Genomic DNA, 15,792 nt, shown 5'->3' on the forward strand with positions numbered 1-15,792 from the left:
TAATCACTGTTAATCTGCTTTAATCTATTCGTGTTAGGTGTATTTGAGTGTGAAACCCTCTCTGAACCTTCCTGCTGTCTCTCTCTCTCACGTGATGTCGCCTGTCAGCCCACAGCCCCTGAAACGCAACAGACCATGCATTAAACCAGTTGAATGAAACACTGCTAAACACTGGAGGACAGTCTGATCTGCATGGGAACACATCAGTAACTTAATAACTTCAACCAAAATACACTGTATATGACAATGTTATTAACAACCATGAACAAGTCATTTTTAGTCGTCATCATAGCATATTACCATATTGTTACATACTTTGTATTACCACTGTCATTACAACTATTACAGTCGGACATCCATTTCCAACATTAAAAACCATGGTGCAGGTTGTAGACCACATGGCATTATGTGGAAGTGGAATGATTTTTTGGGGTTGAAACTTTTTTTTTTTTTATCACACATAGCTGCATCTTCTAGGCTCATTTTTGTAAACTGTGGAGGTCACTGCTCCTGAAATGGAACTTCCTCGTGATGTCTGACAGGGATGCAAACTAGTCACTTTTAGGTGACAGTCACCTTTTTAATCTCAAAATAGGGCACTTCGGTGAATGATTTTGTCCGCCCTGGTATCTGTTACCATTGTCACTCTCCAGGAGTTTGCATCCCTGTCAGCCTCAGCAGAACGTTCTCTTGTGCTGTCACAAGTGGAGAAGAATGCCACCTTCTTCTCCATATTTCTGCACTGGGGAGGGGGGGGGGGGGGGGTAGTTTCGTACTAATCATGAGCCCAAAGTGTAAATTCAGAAAAAAAGTAAGCATACATCACACGCTTTAAAAGCATACAATCTGTACAAGATGTAAACTGTTCAGATGGCTGGAGCATTCTTGATATCTGTAACTTAACTTTATTGAGAAGGCAAGAGGTATATGCAGCTTGTTCTAAAACAAAGGTGAAACACAATCTGTTCATTACAGTTCACTTGCATCCATTGTCATTAGCACAATATCAAAAAGCTCTATCAGACCCAAATAACAAAAAACAGCAATAACCGATCGATCAATAATTTTATACATATAAGAACCTACCAAATACCTTTTTTTGTGTCTGTCTGGTCAACCACTAGTCAAAAACAGCATTGCTCTAGTCTGCTCCTTCCAATGGCCTAAACTTCTAAATATTCCAGACATCTGTCGTCATATTCCACCTTCAGGATGAGCATCCGTGACCTTTACCTGTCCAGCTGTACTCCTGCTTTGATATCCTCTCGGCTGAGAGTCAGATGGAAATACGACTCCGCCTCCGCGCCGCTCTACGCCCTTTTCTGTCTTTCTTGGGAATTTATGTCACAAACATCCTGAATCATGTAATCCCTCTAACTCCATCTGTTACTGTACAGCAGTTTACCAAACTATGGGGTCGGGACCCAATTTGGGTCGCGGACCCGTGGGGGGTGGGTCGCCAACTGGTCGTCATGGCAACTCATTACCGTATGTTGTTTGTGAGTTTGGGTCCCAGGGAGATACAAAATGTATCTTTTAGGGCCCCAAGATGAACAAGTTTGGGAACCCCTGCTGTACAGTAGTTCCTTCTCTCGCTACATCCCCTTTCATTTGTGGTTTTCTCACTCTCTTCCTACCCTCACTCAACCTTCACCCCTTATTGAACTCATCCATGTCATCCATTTGTGTGTGTTTTGTATTTCATTATTTCTGTATGGGCAAATTAAATTGTTAAAGAACTCATCTATATGAATGTTTTTTCCGTGCGCTTTTTCCAATCAACGCCAGCATCGCAAAGACAAATCCTGGCCCCACAGAGTTAAGTTGAAGTGTTTATTTTCGGGGGCAAAGTGTGTTTTCCACAACAACAACAACAACAACAACAAAAGAAACAGCTTTCCATTGTCGTCATAATTTATTTACAATATGTATGTACATAAAAAGTGGAAGAAGAAAAGAATGGCAAGTAGAAAAGAAGAACATTGTTTGCATGCTGAACTGAACAGAAGGGGAGTTAAAGAAAGCTGTTAACCCCAGGCTTGAGATTTACAGTAATGTAGAACCAGCTTTCCATCACTGCCAAAACACTGTGGGAAAAAGACAGAGAGAGAGACATTTTTACTCAAAAACAGACAGGAGAGATCTGTCGGTATTGCACAATACTTCTAAATTCACTTGGCTGTGTAACACTTTCAAATGTGAACTCTCTTGATTATTCAGCCCTACAGACAGAGTGAGATGTCATGACCTGCCATGGAATAATACACTGCCTGCTCTGACTTCTGGACTTCAAGGTCTTTGCTGTTACTTATCGAGAACTTAATCAGTGGCCAAGGATTCTGGCATGTTTCATATGGAGCAGCTCACTCATTGCCCCCTCTGCTGGTCAGTCCTCCACATCATCCATCCATTCTTATATTCTCCACTATACCGTCATCTCTCGAGACAGACTGTCGAAAATCTGTCGACAAGCTCTGTGAAAAGCTGTGCAGCAGCGCTCGCAGGGTGCAGGCTCGCAGGGTGCAGGCTCGCATGCTGCGCTTTACATGATCAAAATGGAGTGAATGTGACCGGTGTGTAGTAAAGACTTGCTACTTGCTACTAGCAACGAGCTAGCGATGTTGTGGTTGTTTCATAGCGACGGAGGAATTTGAGAGTGACACGCAGGGAGGGGAAATGAAATCCATAAATGGTCAGAGCCGGTCAGTTGGAGCCAATGGCAGAGCTTGCAGGGAGCGGAAAGGGATTTTCTTCCGCTGCCGGCGGAGCCCCTCGAGTTCCTGTTGCACGGCATTGAAACGAGGCTGCTGCCCCCAGAGGTTAGAGAGGTTTAACCGATGGGCTCCCAGATTGATACTGTCTTGCTCTGGGTCTTGGCTCAATCTAATTATTATAGAACCTAGTGGTATGTCTACTTTCTCCATATTTACTTCAAGCTTCAATAACTGAACCCCCCCCCCCCCCCCCCCACACACACACACACACACACACACACACACACACACACACAAATAAATCAACTTTACACTTGAATATTGTTGACAAGTACATGTATTTAAAAGAGGTCAATAAAATTATCCATTTGTGTGTGTGTGTGTGTGTGTGTGTGTGTGTGTCAAATTACCTCCCCCTTAGAAATATGTTGTTTTAAATAGAAAGAGGACATTAGGAATTACTGTGATTCAAACAATTAATCAATAAATAAAGAACACAAATAAGACAAAAATGTTAATATGGGGGGGGGGGGTTATTTTCGACATTACCAACTGACACTACATCTACTTTAGGAAGGAGAAATGAGCAACATACATACATACATACATAATCATAGTGCATTAAAACAGCTGTCTCCAAGTACTCACTTCAAATAGGACACCTACTTCTTGATCTGGCGAGGGGGCAAAAGACTGGTTGACATAGATGAACTGGAAGAAAATAAGAGGCAAATGCAATTAGGTAGAGCAGCTGTTCCCAAACTGTGTGGTGGTACTACAGAGGGGTACTTGAGAGAAAGGGGAAATGTTAAAATACATCTGCTCAGGAGGCACTAATTGCAACTCTTTTTACTCCATTTCTTATTTTGTAATGTACATTCTTCAAAAGGTGGGTTATCATTCATTCATTGTATCATATAGTCTACTATAGTTTTCTCTTGCAGTTTTCTAAGCAAAATGTTGCAGTCGGCTAAAGGGGGTACTTGGATTCAGTAATCAGGGAAAGGGGGTATTGAAATCTCTGCCCAAGACAGCAATAGTTTGGAAGTAGATTAACTTAGCCCTCACCAGTTGTTCATTGGCATCAAGCTTCAGGAAGCGAGCGATGAACTGAGAGAGGGACTGCACCGTTCTCCCTTTCTCCACTGCCCATTTCTTTGTCTTCATTATGGGAGTGTCACCCACTGCCTTCAACAGCACATCAACTATGGAAAGAAGACGACAGCTCAGTGGAATTTCTTGAGAGGGAAGTGATGTATAATAACCACACTATGGAAACACCTGTCATGCCTCTCTTCCACAAGATAATCAGAGGGGAACAACAGGGGAATGATATTATAGTGAACCTTTAACTCGTGTGTGTGTGTGTGTGTTTGAGTAAACTGACATCATTAGTTTAAAGTAAAACGTGATGCTTTATTTACACCATAGCTGGAGCCTGTTATGGTAGCCATTATTGCAATATCAATGTCTGACATTTACAATAAAGTATTGACATTATTCATGTCCACTATAAGGGCATGTGGAAAATGCGTTGTCTATCTGCAAAATGTGCAACCTGTAAGAGCAGGTAGATAACGAGACGAAACCTTGTGCTTTCATAAACATTAGAGTGCGTTTACATGTAAACAATAAACGGATAACTGCGAATAAACTGGCAATAATCTGATTTCCGCGTTTACATGCACTAAATAGGCTAAAATAGCGTGAACTCAACTCAAAGTGCATGAGTGGACATTGACGCCAGAGTGCGTTTACATGCACACCAATAAACTGTTTATTAGCGGATTTCTAGAGTTATCTGATTATTCAAGTGTCATGTAAACGGTCCTTTGATCGGATAAGGCCATTATCAGTTTATGAGAAAACCGATTAAAACACATAGGTTTCTGCTGAGTCATCAGGTTTATTCATTATCGTTAGTCCACTCACGCACTTTGAGGTGAGTTCACGCTATTTACTAAGTGCATGTAAACGCGGAAATTAGATTATTGCCAGTTTATTGTTTGCATGTAAACACACTGACAGACAGCAAAGCCAGCCTTCCTCCCCTCCTTATTTTGGACATTATGTTAATATATGACAGTTCATTGGCTGCGCAAAAGAAATCCTCCCCTTTTATTGGCCAAAATTACTGTCAGTCACAGACGCGGAAGTACATGTATGTAGCATTAGCAACAGCCTTCGGAAACAAAACAAATTGAATATTCTTTCGCTAGTTGAGTATTTATTTTAATATTATTCAGTTCCCATACTTTTTTTCTTCTCTTCATTTGTCGCCGAGTCGTCTGCTGGTGGTTGCGCGGCAGAAGGCTCCTCTTTTTGAGTTTCTGTTGGGGACTCCGCATTGTCAGACATCTTCAGCTGACCAGTAGCGTGTCACTGATCCCGCCTCATGTGCTAGCATTGATGTTGAAGCGATTGGCTGCGAATAATGGCGCATAGTGTTGGCTCAAAAGAAACATCAATCTGCAACACGTTCATTCGATTGGCTAGCGGGAAACGTTGAGGGCGGCTCTGGTTGAGGGCTGAGCCACTCTGGTTGAGGGCTGAGCCACTCTGGTTGAGGGCGGTGTTTGGTAAAGGAAGGTTTTTGGTAGGTTTTTTGTGCTGCGAGGTGAGATGTTTAACGTTAGTTATATGTTTTATCTTTGGAATACTTTCTTTTTGTAATGTTAGAATTGATATAAGGTTATTGATTGTCCATTTTGTTGAATGTTATCACATTACCGACGGTTTTGAATACATGTATGCCCTCGGCTCTTATGTTTTCATTTCATAAAGGGGGCGTCACATGGCCAGGAAATAATACACTTTACCCTCTGACTCTACCTAAAAGTTGAACTGTCACCCACTACTCACAGCGGACCACTCACGCAACAACAGTAAGTTGGCTTTTTGATCTCTCAGTTCATTCAAGTGACCCCAGACATTTAAATAGAGAAGATCTCACTCCCATTCATTTGTATTTACAATATTTGCATCTTACATGATCAGTGAAAACTTTGGAAATCTTGAACACAGCCTGCCGTGCCGCTCTCAGCAACAGACTACTGGATGAGTCCAATCTTTTCCAGTTAATGTTCAACAGAGAGCAGACTACTGCAGTCATGACATGCAATGCTTACTGTCATGGTCTGTATCATTGACACTGTACCTTGCATCTACAGCAGTGATGGTGTATAGCAGAGATACTCAACTTGCTTTGCACAATTTTGCGCACACTAGTTAGGTTAAGTTAGTTAAGTACATACAGGGGCGGCTGTAGCTCAGGAGTTTGAGTGGGTCGTCCACTAATCACTTTGGATAAAAGAGGTCGCTGGTTCGATTCCCGCCTCCTCCAGTCTGCATGTTGAAGTGTCCTTGGGCAAGATACTGAACCCCAAATTGCTCCCGTTGGTGTGCCAGCACCCTGCGTGGTAGCCTGCAGCCATCGGTGGGTGAATGTACCTACTGACTGTAAAGCGCTTTGGATAAAAGCGCTATATAAAATGCAGGCCATTTTACCATTTACATACTGTAAGTGCCTGGGCAGCGAGCAGACGGTCATATTTGACAATTTAGCAGGAGCTCAGTCAAACTATTTAACCTTAGTTTTCATTGTGAATTAGAAAATGATCGGGGGGCCACTCTGCACCCTATCACGGGCCGCATCTGGCCCCCGGGCTGCAAGTTGAGTATCACTGGTGTAGAGAAACATGACATATTAGACACAGTGAGATGTTTCTTTTGTATGGTCTTGCTCCTCCAGTGGCAGCTGCAGGCATCGGCAGGCTCTCCACTAAAGGCTCAGTGCTCTTGCTGTGTGACATGCAAGAGAAGTTCAGACCCAATATCTTCCAGTTCACCAACATAGTCAGCAATGCAGCCAGATTGCTCCAGGTTGGACTCACACGCACACACAAGTATCTCGCAATCACAGAAAGTCTCACACCAGTTGCTGTATATGCCTTACAGTAGTACATGTATGTGGGAAATGTATGGGTTGTTGCTATATATTGAACAGAAATGGCACCTTCTGATTAAATCTTGCATGCTCTCCTTCTGTTTGCAGGCCAGTCGTGCTCTGGGTATCCCCGCCATTCTGACTGAGCAGTACCCCAAAGGTTTGGGTCCCACAGTGCCAGAGCTGGGAGCAGCAGACCTGACGGCCCATGCTAAGACCAAGTTCACCATGCTGACGGAAGGGGTGGAGAAGGAGCTGCAGGCCCTGGGGAACCCCAAGCAGGCCATCCTGTGTGGAATAGAGGCACAGGCCTGCATCGCGGTGAGACCGCGGGGATGATGTCACATCCCCCTCTGCACCACATGTTTCAATGGATGCAGGATGAACTTAAAGGACTCCATAGTTGTAGTAGAATGTAGAAACATAGAAATACACCAATGAGTTTTCTGAATGTATGATTTGTTTGTCAGCCAGGTAATTAGCTTGTTTGATTCTGAGGGGAAATCCAGTTGGCTTGCCCAGTGAATATTGTCAAATGAACAAACCCTTATGATCACGTGTCCTTGTGCATTCTTGTGTGAATCCTGGGGGGGATATACTTTTTATATCAGTGACATCTTTTCACCTAGTGTGCTTACAGGACATATTTCATTCATGGTCAAAAATACTTTGAGGATCATTTACAGAGCCTCTGTCTTATCATATGAGATAGGGTGTTAGATTTTTAGATTGTTTTTATGCTGCCCATATTAATTATTACAAAGGAACAAAGTCAAAAGAAATGACTGTGGGGAAGGTGTTGACATGATTAAGAGTCAGAGTACAACGCCACATTATTCATGAATCTAATAATGTGTCACAGAGCTTCCAGATTGTCAGTGTCTGAATGACGTGTTGGGTGGGAAACATGCCCCGCCTCCTGACCTCTGCTCCGTCTCTCCTCAGTGCACGACCTTTGACCTGATTGAAAAGGGAATGGAGGTCCACATTGTGGCTGACGCTGTCTCATCCAGAGGGTATCCATCTATTCCAATCACTTTTGACAAGTATTCTATGTAACAGCTGTGTGTCTCTGATAGACTGTAGATGTGCGTGGTGTTACAGACCTATGTAACAGCTGTGTGTCTCTGATAGACTGTAGATCTGCGTGGTGTTACAGACCTATGTAACAGCTGTGTGTCTCTGATAGACTGTAGATCTGCGTGGTGTTACAGACCTATGTAACAGCTGTGTGTCTCTGATAGACTGTAGATCTGCGTGGTGTTACAGACCTATGTAACAGCTGTGTGTCTCTGATAGACTGTAGATCTGCGTGGTGTTACAGACCTATGTAACAGCTGTGTGTCTCTGATAGACTGTAGATTTGCATGGTGTTACAGACCTATGTAACAGCTGTGTGTCTCTGATAGACTGTAGATCTGCGTGGTGTTACAGACCTATGTAACAGCTGTGTGTCTCTGATAGACTGTAGATGTGCGTGGTGTGTTACATACCTATGTAACAGCTGTGTGTCTCTGATAGACTGTAGATGTGCGTGGTGTTACAGACCTATGTAACAGCTGTGTGTCTCTGATAGACTGTAGATGTGCGTGGTGTTACAGACCTATGTAACAGCTGTGTGTCTCTGATAGACTGTAGATGTGCGTGGTGTTACAGACCTATGTAACAGCTGTGTGTCTCTGATAGACTGTAGATCTGCGTGGTGTTACAGACCTATGTAACAGCTGTGTGTCTCTGATAGACTGTAGATCTGCGTGGTGTTACAGACCTATGTAACAGCTGTGTGTCTCTGATAGACTGTAGATGTGCGTGGTGTGTTACATACCTATGTAACAGCTGTGTGTCTCTGATAGACTGTAGATGTGCGTGGTGTTACAGACCTATGTAACAGCTGTGTGTCTCTGATAGACTGTAGATGTGCGTGGTGTTACAGACCTATGTAACAGCTGTGTGTCTCTGATAGACTGTAGATGTGCGTGGTGTTACAGACCTATGTAACAGCTGTGTGTCTCTGATAGACTGTAGATCTGCGTGGTGTTACAGACCTATGTAACAGCTGTGTGTCTCTGATAGACTGTAGATGTGCGTGGTGTTACAGACCTATGTAACAGCTGTGTGTCTCTGATAGACTAGATCTGCGTGGTGTTACAGACCTATGTAACAGCTGTGTGTCTCTGATAGACTGTAGATCTGCGTGGTGTTACAGACCTATGTAACAGCTGTGTGTCTCTGATAGACTGTAGATGTGCGTGGTGTTACAGACCTATGTAACAGCTGTGTGTCTCTGATAGACTGTAGATCTGTGTGGTGTTACAGACCTATGTAACAGCTGTGTGTCTCTGATAGACTGTAGATCTGTGTGGTGTTACAGACCTATGTAACAGCTGTGTGTCTCTGATAGACTGTAGATCTGCGTGGTGTTACAGACCTATGTAACAGCTGTGTGTCTCTGATAGACTGTAGATCTGCGTGGTGTTACAGACCTATGTAACAGCTGTGTGTCTCTGATAGACTGTAGATCTGCGTGGTGTTACAGACCTTTCTGCTTCCCTCTGCAGCCAGACCGACCGGCTGTTTGCTCTGTCCCGGCTGAAGCAGAGCGGAGCCTTCCTCACCACCACAGAGGCTGTTCTGCTGCAGCTGGTCCAAGACGCCAAACACCCCAACTTCAAGGAGGTGCTGACTGAAACGACTGCTTGTTTAATAGACCCTTCTCACAGGGGCCATTTTGTGTCGAGAAGCCAGGGTAAACACATGTGCAAGCAAAACACTAATGAGGGTTTCCAAATCCCAATCATGGAAGTTGGAAACCCTCATTAGTGTTTTGCTTGCACCTGTGTTTACCCTGGCTTCTCGACACAAAATGGCCCCCGTGAGAAGGGTCTATTGTGTCATAACTATGCAATAACAATGCAAGTGACCTTACTAAGTTATATTCTGTTGATTTTATTGACAGATCCAGAAGCTTTTGGCTCATCCGTCCCCTGACACCGGCCTCCTTGCCCTCTTCAGCTCTCTGTAGGGAGACCATCACTTTTCGTCTGTCTCATAGACACAAAGCACAATTTGACTGCAAGTGTTGCAATAAAATAATGCTGCTATTTTAACTTTGCGCTGCTGTGCTTTTTTTTGTTAATGTATTTGAGATATTTCCTTATATGTTGCGTGATGGTGTCATCAAAACTTGGCACTAAATGAGAGGAATGTGCACGCAGCTTTTGATGCAACTTGTAGATTGTTTCTACATGTTGGTGTGCTGGTATAGGCCAACAGCTGTTCCATGCTTTCTACTGACACAGACAACAGCTGTTCCATGCTTTCTACTGACACAGACAACACCAGATAAGTAGTGTGGAGAGACTTCTGCTGCAAGCTGAAAGAAGCTGAAGAGGAGGGGCCAGCCCACAGAGGCGGGTGCAGGGAGTTGTGTGTCACGAAGGGGGAGGAGTGGGTGACGCAATTCTGGGACAGACAGAAAGGGAGGGGAAGGAGAGAAGCAGGGAGGCAGAGAAAAAGGAAGCGGTCTGCGTAAGTTTCTTTTTGTTTATTTCTCCAAAGTAATACAAACTTTCAAACACCAAAAGTATGATAAAAAGTCTGCCGGGGATCAACAGATAGAGGAGAGAGATCTGAAGTGGAGGAAGGACAGCTATCTGACACAGCAATCGTGCACAGCTGATGACAACATCAAATATGAACACTGTTTGAGGCCTCGGGCCTGGAGAGACTATAGACAGGTAAGCACTCTCCGTCCTCAGAAACTTTGGAGGGGTGGTGGAATTGGCTCGTTCATACTGACCCATTCATGCTACTTCTTTTCTTGAAAATGGAATGTTTCAAGTGCAGCACAAAGTCTCTTGTGTCTCGGCTTACTGGCTTGTAAAGGACTGCAGGCAGGAGCAGAACGTTGACAGTATTACATTACATGCAGAGGGGAATCATACTATGGCATTTCTCCACAGAGTCCAGACCTGTTGATCCAGTGCTCTGATCCCCTAGACCTCAGAGAGAGAGAGATAGAGGGAGAATGTCATCTGACCTGGACTCCAGTCTGACCAGCATAGACTGGCTGCCCCAGCTGGGAGTCAGCAGCCTACGCTCTGGGAAAGAACGAGGAGGAGAGAGGGACAAGAGGAAAGACCGAGGGAGAGAAAAGGACTTCCTGCCCTCTGTTCCAGGCCCCTCTCCCTCAAACTCCAAAGGGAAGCCCCCTCACAGCTATGCCACTCTCATTGCCATGGCAATAGCGTCTGCGCCCGAGAGGAAGTTGAGCTTGAATGACATCTACACCTGGATCAGTGACACCTTCCCCTACTACAGCCGAGCAGGCCGCGGATGGAAGGTAGCCTACAATGTAGAACAACATGACATCAATGTAGCGTTCTATTACATTTGTTACAAAAGTATAAACGCGTTTAAGTGATTGGTTTTATAAGTAATTTCCATTCTGTTTGCATCACCAATTATTATGTTTGCAGATAAATTAATTGTCATATTGATATCATTATGTATCTTTGTGTCCCTAACAGAACTCCATTCGACATAACCTGTCGCTTAATAAATGCTTCAGGAAAGTTCCTCGGCCTCAAAGTGACCCTGGCAAGGTGCAAATATCTTTATTTGTTAGTATCGTGGATGTAAGAATATTATTTCTGTTAGAATCTGTATCATAATGTGGGGTTAAAATAGTGTGAAGCTAAAGACTGGCTGTATTTGTAGGGTTCCTATTGGACAATGGATGGACCTTCAGAGGTTCATCAAGTGAGGGCGCCTAAACGTCCCTATCCAGACGAGGAGGAGAGGCACAATGTACGTTTTTTTAGTCTCACTCACTTGCCACCAAACTCAAAAGTGTCATAGTAATAAAAGTCTGTCCTGTCACAGGTTCCTCAAGTCCCAGTGACACCAGCAGAGAGAGGACTGTCCCCCCTACAGCCACAGCCAACTGACCAGCAGCTCCTTAAAGCAGAACCAATTGGAGTGGTCCATCAGTCACTGCGACTTGTCTCCCTCTCTCCTCCCCCATGCAAGGTAGTGTCACCTCCATCCTTCTGAAACACAGCCAGGAGGTTTGCTCAGTGTGTTTTCAACTAAAGAGCATCTGATATAATATCTAGTGTTTTTGTTTTGTTTTTACAGCAGCGCTCACCCTACATGCCTTGTCCTCTCTCCAGTCTCGCTGTCCCTTTCTCATCGGTCTCTCCCACCACTCTGCCCCCATCTGCTGCCCCACTGACCTCCATCAACTGTCTCCCTCCTCCCCATCCAACAGGCCCCACTCTTTCCATTCCCACCACCCCGGCTCCATCTCTCTCCACTGCCAATATGTCTTTCCCTTCTCCAGCTTCTCCCTCTTTCTCTCTTACCACTCTGTCCATTCCTACGAGTTCAGTGCCCGTATCTGTTCCCACGTTTTCTGTGGCTCTTAACCTGGCACCCATGCCTGTTTGCACTTTGTCGGGCCACGTTCACCCTATGCCTTTTATATCTGTTGCCCCTCCCACTGGTGTCCCCTCATCTGTCTCCTCACACTCCTCTGCTGATGCCCCGGCACGTTTCACCTTCGATGAGCTCAACTTGCCAGACTTGTATGCATCCTTCAAGTCCCTCTTCAGGACTATGCGGGAGAGGGGGGGCTCGCAGTGTAAGTACCCTCTGTGTGTGTTTGTGTGTGTGTGTGTGTGTGTGTGTGGATGTGTTTTGTGTGCATTCACCCTATCAAGTCTACATTGCCTGCTGGGATGAGACCACTCTCTTCTTTCCAGCGGATGTGGCTCCCCTGGCTGTGCCGACCAGTGACATTACCCCACTTCACACTCCGACTCTGCTACCAATGTCTCCTCACCCTGTAGCTGCACCAGCCACTCCCCTTCCTGAGATAGAGCGCCTTTCTCAATACAGTGAGTTCCATATTGCGTTACATTAATCAACCCTGAATTGTTTGAAATGTATGAAAATCAGCGAACTGGCAAGATCAGCACTTTTTCATTTTAAACCCCTCCCTCCCACTCTAGTGGTGCCAGCTGATTGGTTCAGTAACACAGATTCTCTGAAGGAGAGCTGCCGCCTTGCCAGCAATCTAGACTGGGCTAACATTGACCTCTCAAGTCACCCAGGTCTGTTTACCTCAGTTACTGTTTCACCCAGGTCTGTGCTGTTTACCTCAGTTACTGTTTCAGATAGGTCTGTGCTGTTTACCCCAGTTACTGTTTCAGATATCTGCCTTATGAAGACAAAAAAATGCACATACTTTAACAAACATTCTGCTTAGTAAAATAGAATTAGCAGTAGCTAACTGAATATTGTTGCTGTGATCAGCTATTTTAATACCTTTGGTTAAAAATGGTTAGCAATTTCAAGGATGGCATCATCTGTGTTTTTGAAATAGGGAAAAGGGGACTTTGGCTAACATTTGATTAGACTTATATGAATGTTGTTTTATTTTTAAATACATTAAAAATAAATACATTTAATTTAATTTATATTAAATTAATTTTCGCTTTCATCTGCCAGCCCTTAAACTTTTTCTTTTTCTCCAGAATTGCTGGAGAGCATGCGCCAGGCTGAGCTCTGTGATTGGGCGCTGGACCCGGCGCTCTTCACTTCACTCTGTGATTCACTGAACCATTTCTTCGCCCAGAAAGGCATGATTGGCTCCTCTTCTGGGAGTAACTCCCCACTGACCCTTGGTGTACATCCCTCCCAACAAGTCCCTCTGTTCTACTCCAATCCGCCTCCCACCCTGGCCAGCCTCACCCACCCCTCACCCCTCCTCTACCCCCCTATGGTCCCCCCCTCCAATGGAGGACAGCCTCCCCGCAGGGCTCTGCACCCCCAGGGACACGGCCTGCAGAGGCCCCAGCTCACACAGCCCAACACAACTGGTAAGAACTGGACATCATGTTCAAAGAAGCTTGTTCCCTCCATCAATTTCAAGGCAACTGAATGTCATCCAGCTGAAACATGGCTGTGCTTGTACTTTGCTCTCAAGTTTCTTTGAGTTGATTCCAAAATGGTAGATACAATCAGATTAGATTCTAAAGAAGTGATTTGAATGGGGGGATCCCCTTAACACTGTGTCTCATTTCCTTGTATAAGCAATGTTTAAAGGGATACTCCACTTTTTCTGGAGTTTAGATCATTTGCCACATGCCCCCACATAACCAAGATACACCATGCCTTACCGGCACTGTCCGTGCAGTTTACAGTGAGCTACAGTTGTGAAGTTAGTTAGTATCGCCATAGAATGGACGGTAATGGTACAGCTGTTAAAAATCCGCCAAAACATGTGCTTCGGGTACTCACCACACGATGAAATATTAATCCAAAATGCACATAATCTGTCTTTTTGGAAGGAAAAGAGGTCAGTGGCCATGTTTGGAAAGCAGTGCCAGCTACCTCTTTTCCTTCCAAAAAGACTGATTATGTGCATTTTGGATTAATATTTCATTGTGTGGTGAGTACCCAAAGCACATGTATTTTGGCACCGTGAGATGTGTGTTTTGGCAGATTTTTAACAGCTGTACCATTACCCTCCATTCTATGGCGATACTAACTTCACAACTGTAGCTCACTGTAAACTGAGCGGACAGTGCCGGTAAGGCATGGTGTATCTTGGTTATGTGGGGGGGGGATGTGGCAAATGAGCTAAATCCCCGAAAAAGTGGAGTATCCCTTTAAGTACGTTTCCCTTTGCACGCCTCTTTCTGTCACAGCCGGGATCCAATCTCAGCCAATGGTCCCCAGACCCCGTCCTCCACTAAAGCATCTCCACAGCAACAGCGAGGAGATCCAGGATGACTTTGACTGGGATTCCCTGATTGTTTGACCTTCGCTACGTGTGGAGAAAATATATAACAGAACGTTTCACAGAGAAATGTGACTCATATTCTCAAGGCTGACAGCCAGATTCACTAAACTCTATGCAGCAGCTGCCTGTTGTGCATTTTGAAGCTACTCTGAGGGGGAGTTTGATGTCAAGTATATCACTAATGACTGAATGCTGTATTTTGAAGATTTTTTTTTCCACTTTCAAATTGACTTGCCGTAGTATCTTTTGAATTTGTTTATCTTCTGCAGCTGTTCATGTTCAAAGAAAATAAACTGTAAATTTATTCTGGTCACATTATTGCATACCTCAGAGGTATTGTTGGTTTTGTTTTCGAGTTTTCTAGTGTGCATGAGAAATATTTACCGCTGGAAAATGCATATACTGTACGAGATATGCATATCAGGAACACAAGCATAAAGCATTAAACAAGCCACAACACACATCCTTTGTTTAGTTTTTTTATTTCATAAATTTCTTTTGATTTTTTTCCATTTTACTTTTCAAATGTGAATGTTCACAGTTAACACCACACAAAATTTAACCTTACCCGATAAAAGAGATTTTCTTTTTGTTGATATAAAATAACAATAAATTCATCAAACTAAATTAAAACAGCATGGAGCATGTCATCAAGTCCGTTTTTTCTTCTCTTTTCATTGAAATAATTGTCTCTTTTTTCAAGAAGCATCTGTAGCTCTCCCTCCCTGCAGGAAAGGGGGATGAAATGCAAGGACAGTGGTGCTGTGGGAGACCTGTACACCAGGGATCCCATACAAAAGTGTGTGTGTGGGGGGGGGGGAACAAATGCTTCTGATTAATACAAAAAATAGAGTGAGATAAGATTGGCAGAGAAATGTGTGACCCTTATAATACCTCATTTGAAATCCCAACATTACATAGTATTGATACAAGTGACAATTTTTTAAAAACAAAAATAATGGATTTAATATCTTGCTTTCCGAGCCACTGCAATAAGATGGGACACAGGAAAAGTGGAGGCAGATATTGATACATATACACAAAAACAGGCATTTGCGCTATTGCATACTTGCACGCACACAGACACACAAGTGAGCATTCATATTCTCATTCGCACAGTGATGCACACACACATTTCATCTCTTCCCCATCAGACCACAGATGTCAGAACTCTTTAGTTTTCTACGACAATCAGGAAAAAAAAGCATTTGATTTAAATGGCGTCATTGCGTTTGATTTTTCCTTGTTTATTCATTCCCAAAAGTGGAAAAAAATAAATTACATTTAACATTAAATTAAATTAAAAGTGAAATAGTTGAACA

At 43.9% G+C, this 15,792-nt stretch overlaps 3 protein-coding genes across 5 annotated transcripts; 2 read left to right on the top strand and 1 right to left on the bottom strand.

Annotated features, from left to right (window-relative positions):
- Window positions 1-1,879: 1,879 nt before the first annotated feature.
- atg12 (ATG12 autophagy related 12 homolog) lies at window positions 1,880-5,091 on the bottom strand. Its single transcript, XM_083635821.1, has 4 exons — window positions 4,970-5,091; window positions 3,783-3,919; window positions 3,363-3,425; window positions 1,880-2,087 (listed from the first exon to the last, which is right to left on the bottom strand). Exons 1-4 carry the CDS (start codon window positions 5,070-5,072, stop codon window positions 2,028-2,030), a joined length of 363 nt encoding a protein of 120 aa, XP_083491947.1. The 5' UTR covers window positions 5,073-5,091; the 3' UTR covers window positions 1,880-2,027.
- A 190-nt stretch (window positions 5,092-5,281) lies between these two features.
- isoc2 (isochorismatase domain containing 2) lies at window positions 5,282-9,755 on the top strand. Of its 3 annotated transcripts, none has more exons than XM_083633958.1 (7): window positions 5,282-5,331; window positions 5,499-5,599; window positions 6,431-6,596; window positions 6,769-6,981; window positions 7,606-7,676; window positions 9,219-9,336; window positions 9,617-9,755. In XM_083633958.1, the coding sequence occupies exons 3-7, from the start codon at window positions 6,435-6,437 to the stop codon at window positions 9,680-9,682; spliced, it is 630 nt and encodes a 209-aa protein (XP_083490084.1). In that variant the 5' UTR covers window positions 5,282-5,331; window positions 5,499-5,599; window positions 6,431-6,434; the 3' UTR covers window positions 9,683-9,755. The 3 variants fall into 3 exon arrangements, with proteins under 3 accessions (XP_083490084.1, XP_083490085.1, XP_083490086.1); XM_083633959.1 differs by having other exon boundaries at window positions 6,466-6,596; XM_083633960.1 differs by having other exon boundaries at window positions 5,296-5,310; window positions 6,466-6,596.
- A 389-nt stretch (window positions 9,756-10,144) lies between these two features.
- foxj2 (forkhead box J2) lies at window positions 10,145-14,514 on the top strand. Its single transcript, XM_083639555.1, has 11 exons — window positions 10,145-10,188; window positions 10,275-10,397; window positions 10,623-11,002; window positions 11,190-11,264; window positions 11,380-11,469; window positions 11,545-11,691; window positions 11,800-12,304; window positions 12,426-12,560; window positions 12,675-12,776; window positions 13,200-13,544; window positions 14,376-14,514. Exons 3-11 carry the CDS (start codon window positions 10,688-10,690, stop codon window positions 14,486-14,488), a joined length of 1,827 nt encoding a protein of 608 aa, XP_083495681.1. The 5' UTR covers window positions 10,145-10,188; window positions 10,275-10,397; window positions 10,623-10,687; the 3' UTR covers window positions 14,489-14,514.
- The last annotated feature ends 1,278 nt before the right edge of the window (window positions 14,515-15,792 follow it).

The sequence above is a fragment of the Poromitra crassiceps genome (assembly GCF_964638095.1).
Source record: "Poromitra crassiceps genome assembly, chromosome: 1".
Lineage (NCBI taxonomy): Eukaryota > Metazoa > Chordata > Actinopteri > Beryciformes > Melamphaidae > Poromitra > Poromitra crassiceps.